General features: G+C 59.4%; 1 protein-coding gene across 1 annotated transcript; it reads right to left on the bottom strand.

The window, feature by feature from the left end:
- Positions 1 to 4,516: 4,516 nt before the first annotated feature.
- On the bottom strand, positions 4,517 to 10,232 carry LOC129129417 (uncharacterized). Its single transcript, XM_077188905.1, has 11 exons — positions 9,926 to 10,232; positions 9,662 to 9,876; positions 8,843 to 9,115; positions 8,600 to 8,704; positions 7,040 to 7,097; positions 6,788 to 6,888; positions 6,329 to 6,532; positions 5,874 to 6,104; positions 5,647 to 5,766; positions 5,009 to 5,450; positions 4,517 to 4,873 (listed from the first exon to the last, which is right to left on the bottom strand). The coding sequence occupies exons 1-11, from the start codon at positions 10,179 to 10,181 to the stop codon at positions 4,611 to 4,613; spliced, it is 2,268 nt and encodes a 755-aa protein (XP_077045020.1). The 5' UTR covers positions 10,182 to 10,232; the 3' UTR covers positions 4,517 to 4,610.
- Between the last annotated feature and the right edge of the window lie 189 nt (positions 10,233 to 10,421).

Raw genomic sequence — 10,421 nt, 5'->3', positions numbered from 1 at the left:
CTTGTCTGCAACCCCTTGTGGCTTCCACCGAATGGGGGCACCCTGTGGCCCTGGGAATTGCCCATTCCTGGCCATCCCCCATCCCTGGGTACCTCACATCCCTGGCCATCCCACGTTCTGAGGCTGGTGGGGGCCCACCCTGTGGCCTCTTGTTCCCAATTCCTGTTCCCTTACAAAAGGCTCAAAGTGGACACTGGGGGGGTTTGTGCTGCACTCACAGGGACACCCAGCTTGGGGTGTGGTGGGAGAACCCCTTGGGATCCAGCTCTGGGATGAGGGGGCACAAGGAGGGGTCTCTCCCTCTTATGTGCCTTGGGGTGCAGCGTGCTGCTGCTGTGGGGCTGGGATGGGAGTGGGGAGGGCAGAGCCTGACCAGGGATGGAATTGCCCTCCACGTGCTGCCTCTGGGCACCCTTGTGTCCCCCCACCAGTGGGGGAGCCCTGCCAGGAGACACCACCGGTACCTGTGCCCAGTCACCCCAGTTTGGGTCCCCTAGGACCTGCTGGGGTGGAGGAGCAGGAGGAGTGGGCAGAGCAACACAGGGATGGATGGGCTGCATCTCCAGCTGCCACCCAGAGGGCATCATCCACCTGCATCCCATTATCCCACCCTGCACCCCAATATCCCAACATCCCACCCCTGCCCCTGCATTCCCTCCCACTCCTCCCCACAGTGCCCTTGGGCTGATCCAGCCCAGCTGAGTGCAGGGTCAGGGAGCTGGGACAGGGCCATCCCCAGGGCCACACAGACTGGGGAGGGATGGATGGATGGATGGATGGATGGATGGATGGATGGATGGATGGATGAGAACTGAGGGTTCTGGTGGGTGACAAACGGGACATGACCTGGCCATGGGCACTGGCAGCCCAGGAGGCCAAGTGTGTCCTGGGCTCCTTCCATTGTGGTGGGCAGCAGGGGAGGGAGGGGATGCTCCCCCTCTGCTCTGCTCTCCGAGACCTCAGTGGAGCTGCCTCCAGCTCATCCCAGCACAGACATGGAGCTGGTAGAGCAGGCCCAGAGGAGGCCACCAAAATGGTCTGAGGTGGTCCCTGGTCTCTGCTGTGGAGGAAAGCTGCTTCACGGGACCTGCCAGCCCCACCCCTTGCTCTGCTGCCAGCCACTTCTCCCCTTGCTGAGGGTCAGAGCAGGGACCCCACCTCCCTGGGGTCCTTCCCTCCTTCACCAGCACTGCTTCAGTCCCACCTTGCTTGGCCCAGGGTCCAGAGCCCCGGTGTGGCTGTGATGCCAATTCCTGCTCTTCACCAGACCAAACCTCCCCCATCCCCCCCCATGAACCCTCTTATCAACATGGGAATGGAAAATGTTTGTGCTTCCTTGGCTGGAAGCAGCTCTCACCCCATAGGCTGGGATACACAAACTTCCCACATCCCACCATTGCAGCTCCAAGAAGGATCCCCTGGCTGCCTCTTCCTCCCCAGAACAGCCAACAGAGCCTCTGCTTTTGGTCCCAGTCTGGCTGATTTATCTGGTTCCTGTTTTCCCAGAGGATAAAACCCAGCACTGATGCTCCAGTGACATCCCCAGCTGTGCCCACCCTTCCTTGCACTCCATTCCATGTGATTTTCATCACACCTTTAAAAATAAAAAGCCCCAAACCCACTCAAACCCAGCCTTCCCAAGGCAGAGATTGATATTTCCACATGGCAAATGCTTCCATGCAATTCCCCAATGTCCTATTTTTGGTTTCTCACCAGTCCTGGCACTGGTTGCAGCATCCATGCTGGAGCTCCAGCCGAGCTCAGAGGAAGGGAATAAAGGTTTCTTAGGGCAGAGAAGGAAATCTCTCATCTCCTTCCCTGGGCTGTACCACCCATGCCTGACACCTAATGAGACCTCAGGTGACATCAGTCCTGTTGTTTCCCTTTCTCCTTCCTTTCCATTTCCCTTTTCCCCCTCCCTTCCCTACTTATTCATTTGTTCCTTATATAATTAATTATATTTTCCCCTATGGAAGAGCCCCTGCAGCCCTATCTTTCCCCATCTTTTCAAATCCAGAAACCAAGGCACTGCCTCCGGCTCTTTCCCCCCTCTCTAGCACCTCTTCTCCACTTGTCACATCCATTCCTGGTGCCACCTCTCCTGGATCCAGGGGAGTCAGGAGCAGTCATTCCAATTACATTGGGCTCTGTCTCTCCCGGATCCAGGGGAGCCAGGAGCAGTCAATTCCAATTGCACTGGGCTCTGTCTCTTCTGGACCCAGGGGAGGCAGGAGCAGAGCCAGGAGCAGTCATTCTGATTGCTCCCATTCCCATCTCTCCCGGATCCAGGGGAGCCAGGAGCAGTCATTCTGATTGCTCCCTTCCCATTTCTCCCGGATCCAGGGGAGCGAGGAGCAGTCATTCTGATTGCTCCCATTCCCATCTCTCCTGGATCCAGGGGAGCGAGGAGCAGTCATTCTGATTGCTCCCATTCCCATCTCTCCTGGATCCAGGGGAGCCAGGAGCAGTCATTCTGATTGCTCCCATTCCCATCTCTCCTGGATCCAGGGGAGCGAGGAGCAGTCATTCTGATTGCTCCCATTCCCATCTCTCCTGGATCCAGGGGAGCCAGGAGCAGTCATTCTGATTGCTCCCATTCCCATCTCTCCTGGATCCAGGGGAGCCAGGAGCAGTCATTCTGATTGCTCCCATTCCCATCTCTCCTGGATCCAGGGGAGCCAGGAGCAGTCATTCTGATTGCTCCCATTCCCATCTCTCCTGGATCCAGGGGAGCGAGGAGCAGTCATTCTGATTGCCCCCATTCCCATCTCTCCTGGATCCAGGGGAGCCAGGAGCAGTCATTCTGATTGCTCCCATTCCCATCTCTCCTGGATCCAGGGGAGCCAGGAGCAGTCATTCTGATTGCTCCCATTCCCAGGGGAGCCAGGAGCAGTCACCCCAATTGCTCCCAGCTCCTGCATGCCCAGGAGCTGCTGGGCTGGGGGTGGGAGCCCTTCCCTCCTCTGGCAGCTGTGACAAGGGATTGGGATCTGGTGTCTGAACACATCCAGTGGATGCTCCTGATGGAGCAGGTAGTCCTTGGATCCCCTGCTCAGGGCAGGAGGAGCTCAGAGAAGTGAAACCCCATTGCTGCTGCTCTGCCCCTTCTGTAAAGGCAGCTAAACCACCCCTGAATGGGACACAGGCTGGAGACTCCAGCCAGCTCCAGCTCTTCCATACCTTTTCCCAGTTCCCTGCTCCCCACAGCTGGTGTGGAATGACCAGACCAAGAGCTTGGCACATTTCTTAGGCTGGAGAGCTGGGGGTGCTCACCTGGAGAGGAGAAGGCTCCAGGGAGAGCTCAGAGCCCCTTGCAGGGCCTGAAGGGGCTCCAGGAGAGCTGGAGGAGGACTGGGGACAAGAGGTGGAGAGACAGGAGCCAGGGAATGGCTTCCACTGCCAGAGGGCAGGGATGGATGGGATATTGGGAAGAAACTCTTCCCTGTGAGGGTGGTGAGGCTGTGGTGGGCACACGAGAACACGACATGAACAGATGGATATGCAATCACAGCCTGGTCTTCACTTGCAGAAGAGCCCACCTGTGGCTGTGGATTCTGGGAAGCTCCATGAGATGCCTTTACTGACACGTGATGTTATTTCTGGAGCTTCCCTGAAAAACCTCAGGTTGTGCTGTGTTTTGTGAAGATGATGCCCATTCCACGAGACCCACCAGGAACAGTGCTGAGAGGCTGGGGAGCAGCAGCCGCTCCTCCCCTCTCTGGGGATGTCATTGATGATGCCAGCACCAAGCACAGAGCAGAACAGGCAGGGAAAGGCTGCTCCGACGCTGACATTCCCGTGTGGAAGGGGACAAGGTGCCCCTGTCCTGGCTGTCTGTCCAGGAGCACAGGCAGAGCCCCTCGGTTCTGGCTCTTCTTGGAGAAACAGCACCATCTATTTGCAGCACGAGAAGAGAGGGGGCATGGTGGGTGCCCCTCAGCAGGACTGGGAATCCCACCCTGGAGCAGCAGCCTCGGCTGTCCTGGGCCAAACTGGGACATTCCTGACCCCCAGACCCTCCTGCAGTCCTGGTGACACCTGGGGTTCGCTCCAGGGTCAGGGCAGGAGTTCAGGACACAAGTGCAGGAGCAGGGAGGGGAGAGGCTCCAGGCTGGGGATTCAGCTCAGCTTTGAGTCTCTCCTTCCTGGGTAGGCTCTGCCCTTCAGCTCCCACGCACGGACATGAGGACTCCCACCCTGGGACCCCACAGGACTCAGCCATTCCCCACATTTCCTTATCACTGGCTCAGACAGGCTCCAGCCCCTGAGGCATCAGAGGTCCCAGGAAGGTGTTGGCCCCACAGCACCAAGGGGGAGAAAGCCAGGCCAGCCCCAGCTTTGCTCCAGGGGCTGAGCCTGTCCCTAAGCCAGCCCATCCCTACCTCCAAACCCAGCTCAGAACCCCTCAGGATGGACCCCAACGTGCTGTGAGTGACAGAAGTGACCTAGGACCACCTGTTCCAGCCTTACCATGGAACTGGAATGAAGAAGATCTGATTTATTAAATCTGCTGGGAAAAGCAGACTGAGAAAACTCAGCCCAAGGTGCTCCTGCTGAGAAAAGGGTACAAGGGGTGGCCTGAGGCCTTCAGAGCTCACATGGAGAAACCACTACTTCTTCTTGCGACGTCTGGTGTTCATGCGGATCAGCTGCTGCCCCTGCTTCTTGATGTCCTCCCGGCTGGGGATGTAGTCATGGTCTTCATCCTCAAAATCCAAGGTGTCTGCAGGGGAGAGTGGAGAGGAGGGGCTGGGGAGGGTCTGGAGGCCACCTCTGCTGTGGCCATGTCCCTGGGAGAGCTGGCACGTTTTGTTGGGCTCGTGGGATCCAGGAGAGTCCTCGTGGACCTTTCCACCCAGCATCCCAGGGTGACCTGTGGGACCTGGTGATGGCATCACTGTGACCCATCTCCAATGCTGCTGGGGCTTCCCATAAAGGTCTGGAGCTGCAGTGTGGTGGGCACAGCTCCTGCTTTGCTAAAGGTGGTGAGCTGCCAAAAGCTCTTTGCCTCTTCCAGGAGCATCCACAGGCAGAACCAAGCACTGATTATTCTTCACAACCAGGTGATTTTGGAGATGAGGGTGTTCCCTCTTGCCCCACATCTCTCCTTGTTCCTGCAGTAGCTTGGTGCTCATCATGCCACCACCTGCCTTCATTCTCCCCCACCCCTGCCTAAAAACACCACCCACATCTGAAGCCTTGGAAACAGCCAAGATCAGCCTCAAGACCTGGAGGCAATTTGTGGGTTGGTGTCTGCTGGGCCAGTGGGAGACAGACAGACAAGGACTCCCCGCTCCCAGGGGGCAGGGCTGGAACAGTCTCTGTAGGACATGTCCCCACTGTGCCCTCCTACCATCTTCTGTAGCATCTTCATCCTCAAAGGAAATCCTCAGGTTCTGTTTTTCACCTGCAGTTCTTTCCTCCAGAAGGTTCCTGACCTTGGCAAAAGTCTGTGAAAGACAGCCTGGGTAAAGTGCTGGAGGGCAGGTGGGTGTTACACCCCAAGCACCATGGGTGCCCAGTGCCATGCGGGGCTGAGCTGCTCCATGGCCCTTCCCTGTGGCCTTGCTGAGGAAGGATGGCTTGGGTGGCCTTGGTCTGTGAGGGCCCTGAGTGTGTCCCCAGGGCCACCGAGGGCCCCCGTACCTCGCTCTGTTCATCAGTGCTGTCCTGAGGCCGGGCTGCCGCCTGCTCCTTCAGGAACTGCAGCTTCTGCTCACAGTGCTGCAGCTTCTCCTCCAGCCCCACCACTGCACCTGAGTCCTCCTGGGGGAGACACAACCATCTCGAGCAGGGGTAGCAGTGGTGGCCATGCCAGGTGTCCCCGTGCTGCCCTGCCTGCATGGCCCTGCTCCCCTGGAGCCCCGTGGTACCTTGCCAGGGATGGAGATGCCCTGCAGGCGGAGGAACATGTTGTCAACGATGTTCTCAAACTCGATCAGGCGCTTCTGGTTGTTCAGCATGTGGGCTCGCATCTGCTCCAGCCGGGCCTCTTCCTGCTTCAGGTTCTCCCTCAGCTGCTCCTCCTGCATGCTGGAGCCAGCCACACTCACATCACACAGCTGCACAGGGGTGCAGGGACACCCCAAAGCTGCTCCAAAAGCAGTTCAGGTTGCCCCACCCCCAACTGCAGGCCAGCTCCATGCTGTTGGCAGCACTTCCCAGGCCAAGCAAGGAGAAAAGGAGCTCCTGGACCCCAGTGGGAGCTTTGGGTGCTCTGCTCTGCCAGCAGCAGAGCTGGGAGCTCAGAAACCCTCCCAGTGCGGGAGGAGTGCGTGGCTGCAGTGGGGTGGAGGTCAGGGTGCCTGTTTGGACATGACCCCCCCTAAGGTGGTGGCCTGGCTGGCACAAGTGTGTGAGGCCAGCAGCACCTGGTGGTGCTGACGGGCTGGTTAAACTTCAGTTTAGCCTGCTTGGACTCCAGGTTCTGCAGGGTCTTCTTCAGCATGTTCTTCCTCTCGTTGCACTCATCGATGTGCTGCTGCAGGTTCCCCAGGGATTTCCTCTGTGCCTCGATGCTGCTGGGGATGTCCTGGCCAGGGGAGACACAAGGACTCAGCCCAAGGTGCTCCTGCTGGAAGCAGGGCCTCGGGGGGGTCACAGAACCATGGAGCTCTGTGGTTTCTGTTCATGGTGAAGGGCAGTGCCTGCCTGCAAACAGGGGCTTTGTGGGGCCCCAGGGAGAGAAGAGCAGATAACTGCACAGGGAAACGAGGGGAGCAGAGAGGCTGCAGCTCCCCAGCGCTCCAGCAACCCCAGGTTTTAGCAGGGATGGGTTTTCCATTACCCAGAGGCAGGAGCACTGCAGGGCAGTCTTTGCCTTCTCCATCTTGTCTGTCACAAAGGCCTCGCGCTGCATCTTGGCCATGGCGGCCTCCACGTCAGCACCTGGGGTGGCAGGGAAGGGGCAGGATGTCCAGGGAAGGAGCAGGGCAGGATGTCCAGGGAAGGAGCAGGGCAGGATGTCCAGGGATGGAGCAGGGCAGGATGTCCATGGCTGTGCCCACATCCCCCCACCCTGCCCCTGCCAGGCACTCACCCATCAGCGTTTCTGAGGAGCTCTGGTCCTGCTCTGCAGAGAGCATGGACACAGCTTGCTGCAAGGACAGTCACTGTCACCCCTGGGGGCTCAGCACTGCAGGCTGCCCCTGCCCCCAGCCCTGCCTGCCCCACACCCGAACCCTGCCTGCCCCACACCCAGCTCACCTGCCCACATCCCCAGCTCACCTCCCCACACCCCAGCTCACCTGCCCCACACCCCAGCTCACCTGCCCCACACCCCAGCTCACCTGCCCACATCCCCAGCTCACCTGCCCACATCCCCAGCTCACCTCCCCACATCCCCAACTCACCTCCCCACACCCAGCTCACCTGCCCACATCCCCAGCTCACCTCCCCACATCCCCAACTCACCTCCCCACATCCCCAGCTCACCTCCCCACACCCAGCTCACCTCCCCACACCCAGCTCACCTGCCCACATCCCCAGCTCACCTCCCCACATCCCCAACTCACCTCCCCACATCCCCAGCTCACCTCCCCACATCCCCAGCTCACCTGCCCACACCCCAGCTCACCTGCCTCTGCTGCCTCTCGCTCTCCTCCTGGCGCCGGAGGCTCTCGATGTGCTTCCTCTGCTCAGCCAGGGACTGGTCCCTGAGCTGCTTCTCCATACGGACCCGGGGTCCCGCCTCGGCCATGAGTTTCTGGAGCATAATAGAGAAGGGAAGAGTTGCTGCCAAAGATAGTTGGAGCTTTCTACAGATTGGTTATTAGGTTCAAGTATTGGTTTAGATTGAGATGTGTGAAGAAATTCTTCCCTGTTAGGGTGGTGACACCCTGGCACAGGGTGCCCAGAGCAGCTGTGGCTGCCCCTGGATCCCTGGCAGTGCCCAAGGTCAGATTGGACAGGGTTGGAGCAACCTGGGAGAGTGGAAGGTGTCCCTGCCCATAGCAGGGGGCTGGAATGAGATGAGTTTTAGGGCCCCTGCTAACCCAAACCATTCCATGAATCTGTGATTTGAGCTACTGGATGAGCTCCTGGGATGCCCAGTGTCAAAAGTGACCCCAGTCCATGCAAACAGGCTGTGAAGGAAGCTTGGCAAGGCAGGCTGGGGTGTGGGACACACTGCCATTGCCATGGCTGGTGCTTCAGACAGGCTGACCCCAGCCCCAGGGGACAAGAAGGAGACCTGGCAGAACCTATGGAGGCCTCTGGTGCTGTGGGCAACCTCAGCTCCACCTCTTTTGCCCCTTGCTGAAGGAAGGCTCTCAGGTACGTGGTGCTGTCTGTGGGCACTGGAGGGTAGGAAAGGACCCCAGTTCTCACCTTGATGACATTGTTGGCTTGGAGGGTAGTCCGGCCTGTGAGCTCCTCGTGGTACATCACAGTCATCCCAGACAGGAGGTCCATGTATCGAGGCAGGTACACCAGCTCCTGGCACACAGGGAGCCAGAGCACGTCACCCACCAGGGTCCCCTGTGCTGTGACAGGGCATGGAGGGCACCAGCAGGGTGTCCCCTGGGACACAGCCCCTTGGGCACCCCGTGCCTTTGCAGGGAGAGCAGGTGAAACACTGGCACAGTGAGGAGGAGCTCACCCTCCTCAGGACCTCCTGCAGCCTCAGGTACAGGCTGGTAACAATCTCTCCACTGTGAATTTTCATGAGCATCTTCTCAATGTCATTGCCCAGCTGGCGAATGGTCTGGGGCAGACACCAGGAGAAGGCACAGGGTGACTGCGTGTCCCAAGCCCAGTGCCCAGCCCAGTGCCCAGCCAGGGGTGCAGGGGCTGGATTAAAGCCTCCATGGGTGCTGGCACACCAGGAAGGGCTCCCAGGTACCTGCAGCTCTGGCTCTTGCCACTTAGGCTCTGTCTCAGCATCCTGCAGATTCTGCAGGTGCCTCTGGCGCTCGTCCCTGGCTTGGCTCCACTGCTTCAGCTGGTGCGCCAGCATGTCACACACCTTCACCTGGTCATGGATTTTGGCCTCGATCTTCTTTATGACCACCTGGATGGGCATGAGACCATTTTCTAGGCTGGATGCTGCTGAAGGGGATGCTGCCCAGAAAACTCCCCCAAGGTAGAGTTGGGGACAGTGATATGCTGCTCCAGGATGTTGTCATTGGTTTGACAGGATGGGGTCTGGGAGAACTTTGCTCTGGGGGCTGGCTGGGGTAAGGCAGAGGTGGGCAACTGCTGGTGGCAAGGATGGGCTTAGGGACTCTGCATGATATGGAGCAGGGCTGGGGATCAATAAAATCGATCAGGGCCCAGATGGGATGCTGTCAGAGAGCAGCGGCACCGCTCTGTTGCTGCACAAGGCCTCTGGGCAAAGGCAGCTCTGTAGGCACAGCCTCGATCTCCACGGGTTTGTAACCAGGGCACAACCTTGGGACAGGCAGTGAAGGGCAGGGACAGCATCACTGCTGGGGATGCAACTGCACCCTGTAGGAACACAGGCAGTGCCAGGGACACGGGGGTGGGACAGCAGGGACAAAGGGGCTGCATGGATGTGTCCCGTGGGACCAGACGTGAACACCCGGTGTCTCCACAGCAGCCCCGTGGGGTTGTCCTGGTGCTGGCAGCATGTCCCTCTGCCATGCACTGCTCTTCTCAGTGTCCCCAGAGCCCCAGCCCCTGCTCCCAGCCCTGCTGTTACCTCCAGGCTCTCAGTGCCTGAAACGAGCTCCTGGCCCTCTCCGAAGGCATCCTTAATGGGGAGTTTGTTGTACTGTGAGCAGGGAGGGACAAAGATGGTCACTGTCAGCCTGGGAATGACACATCTTTTGCTGGCCTGTGCTGCCGGCTCCTGGAGGAGCTGGGGGTGCAGGGTCTGCACCAGGCAGGGGTACAGCAGGAGGGACTTGCTGGTACCTTCAGGACAAATTTCAGGATATTGGAGTCCTCCTGCAAAGCCGCCTGCAGGCTGGGGAGCAGCTCCCTGTTCTGCCGGAGCTTTTCCTCGCAGGACTGAGCGAAAATCTTCGCGCCTTGCTCTGGGGGACATCAGGCAGCCAATGGCAGCGCGTGGGACGAGGGGGCTGTGCCGCCCCTGTCCCCGAGCAGCCCGAGGCAGCACCTTGCAGGCCCACGAGGACACGCATCTCCTGGCTGCGCTGGCTCAGGTCGGCCTTGGGGCCCCGCGCGCTGCCGGGGGCCTCCATCCCTTGGCCCACCATTCCCAGATCCCTTAGGACAGATGCCGAGGCCCTGCTGCCCCCGGAGGTGTCGCAGCGTTGTGAGCGCACGGTTCCACCGTGCAACTGTCGCCGCGGCACTGGCAACTGCCACCGGCCACACGCCTCCTGCTCAGCAACGGCCCAGCCCCCTCCCAACACTGCTGCAGGGAACAGCTTCTTTAACAACTGATTAATGAGCTCTTGCAAGGGGGCAGAGAAGCATTCCAGCTTTGTCTCCCA

This window comes from Agelaius phoeniceus, chromosome 20 (genome assembly GCF_051311805.1).
Source record: "Agelaius phoeniceus isolate bAgePho1 chromosome 20, bAgePho1.hap1, whole genome shotgun sequence".
NCBI lineage: Eukaryota > Metazoa > Chordata > Aves > Passeriformes > Icteridae > Agelaius > Agelaius phoeniceus.
Note: the sequence above shows the minus strand (reverse complement) of the source record. Positions and strands in the feature narration are given on the sequence as shown.

What these genes read in the sequence shown, in the direction of transcription:
- LOC129129417 (XM_077188905.1), bottom strand. Translation starts at nt 10,181, where the DNA reads ATGGTGGGCCAAGGGATGGAGGCCCCCGGCAGCGCGCGGGGCCCCAAG. An exon ending in AGGGAGCTGCTCCCCAGCCT is followed by an intron (nt 9,877 to 9,925) that starts GCAGGCGGCTTT and finishes TTTGTCCTGAAG; the next exon opens with GTACCAGCAAGTCCCTCCTG. An exon ending in GGCAAGAGCCAGAGCTGCAG is followed by an intron (nt 8,705 to 8,842) that starts GTACCTGGGAGC and finishes TGTCTGCCCCAG; the next exon opens with ACCATTCGCCAGCTGGGCAA.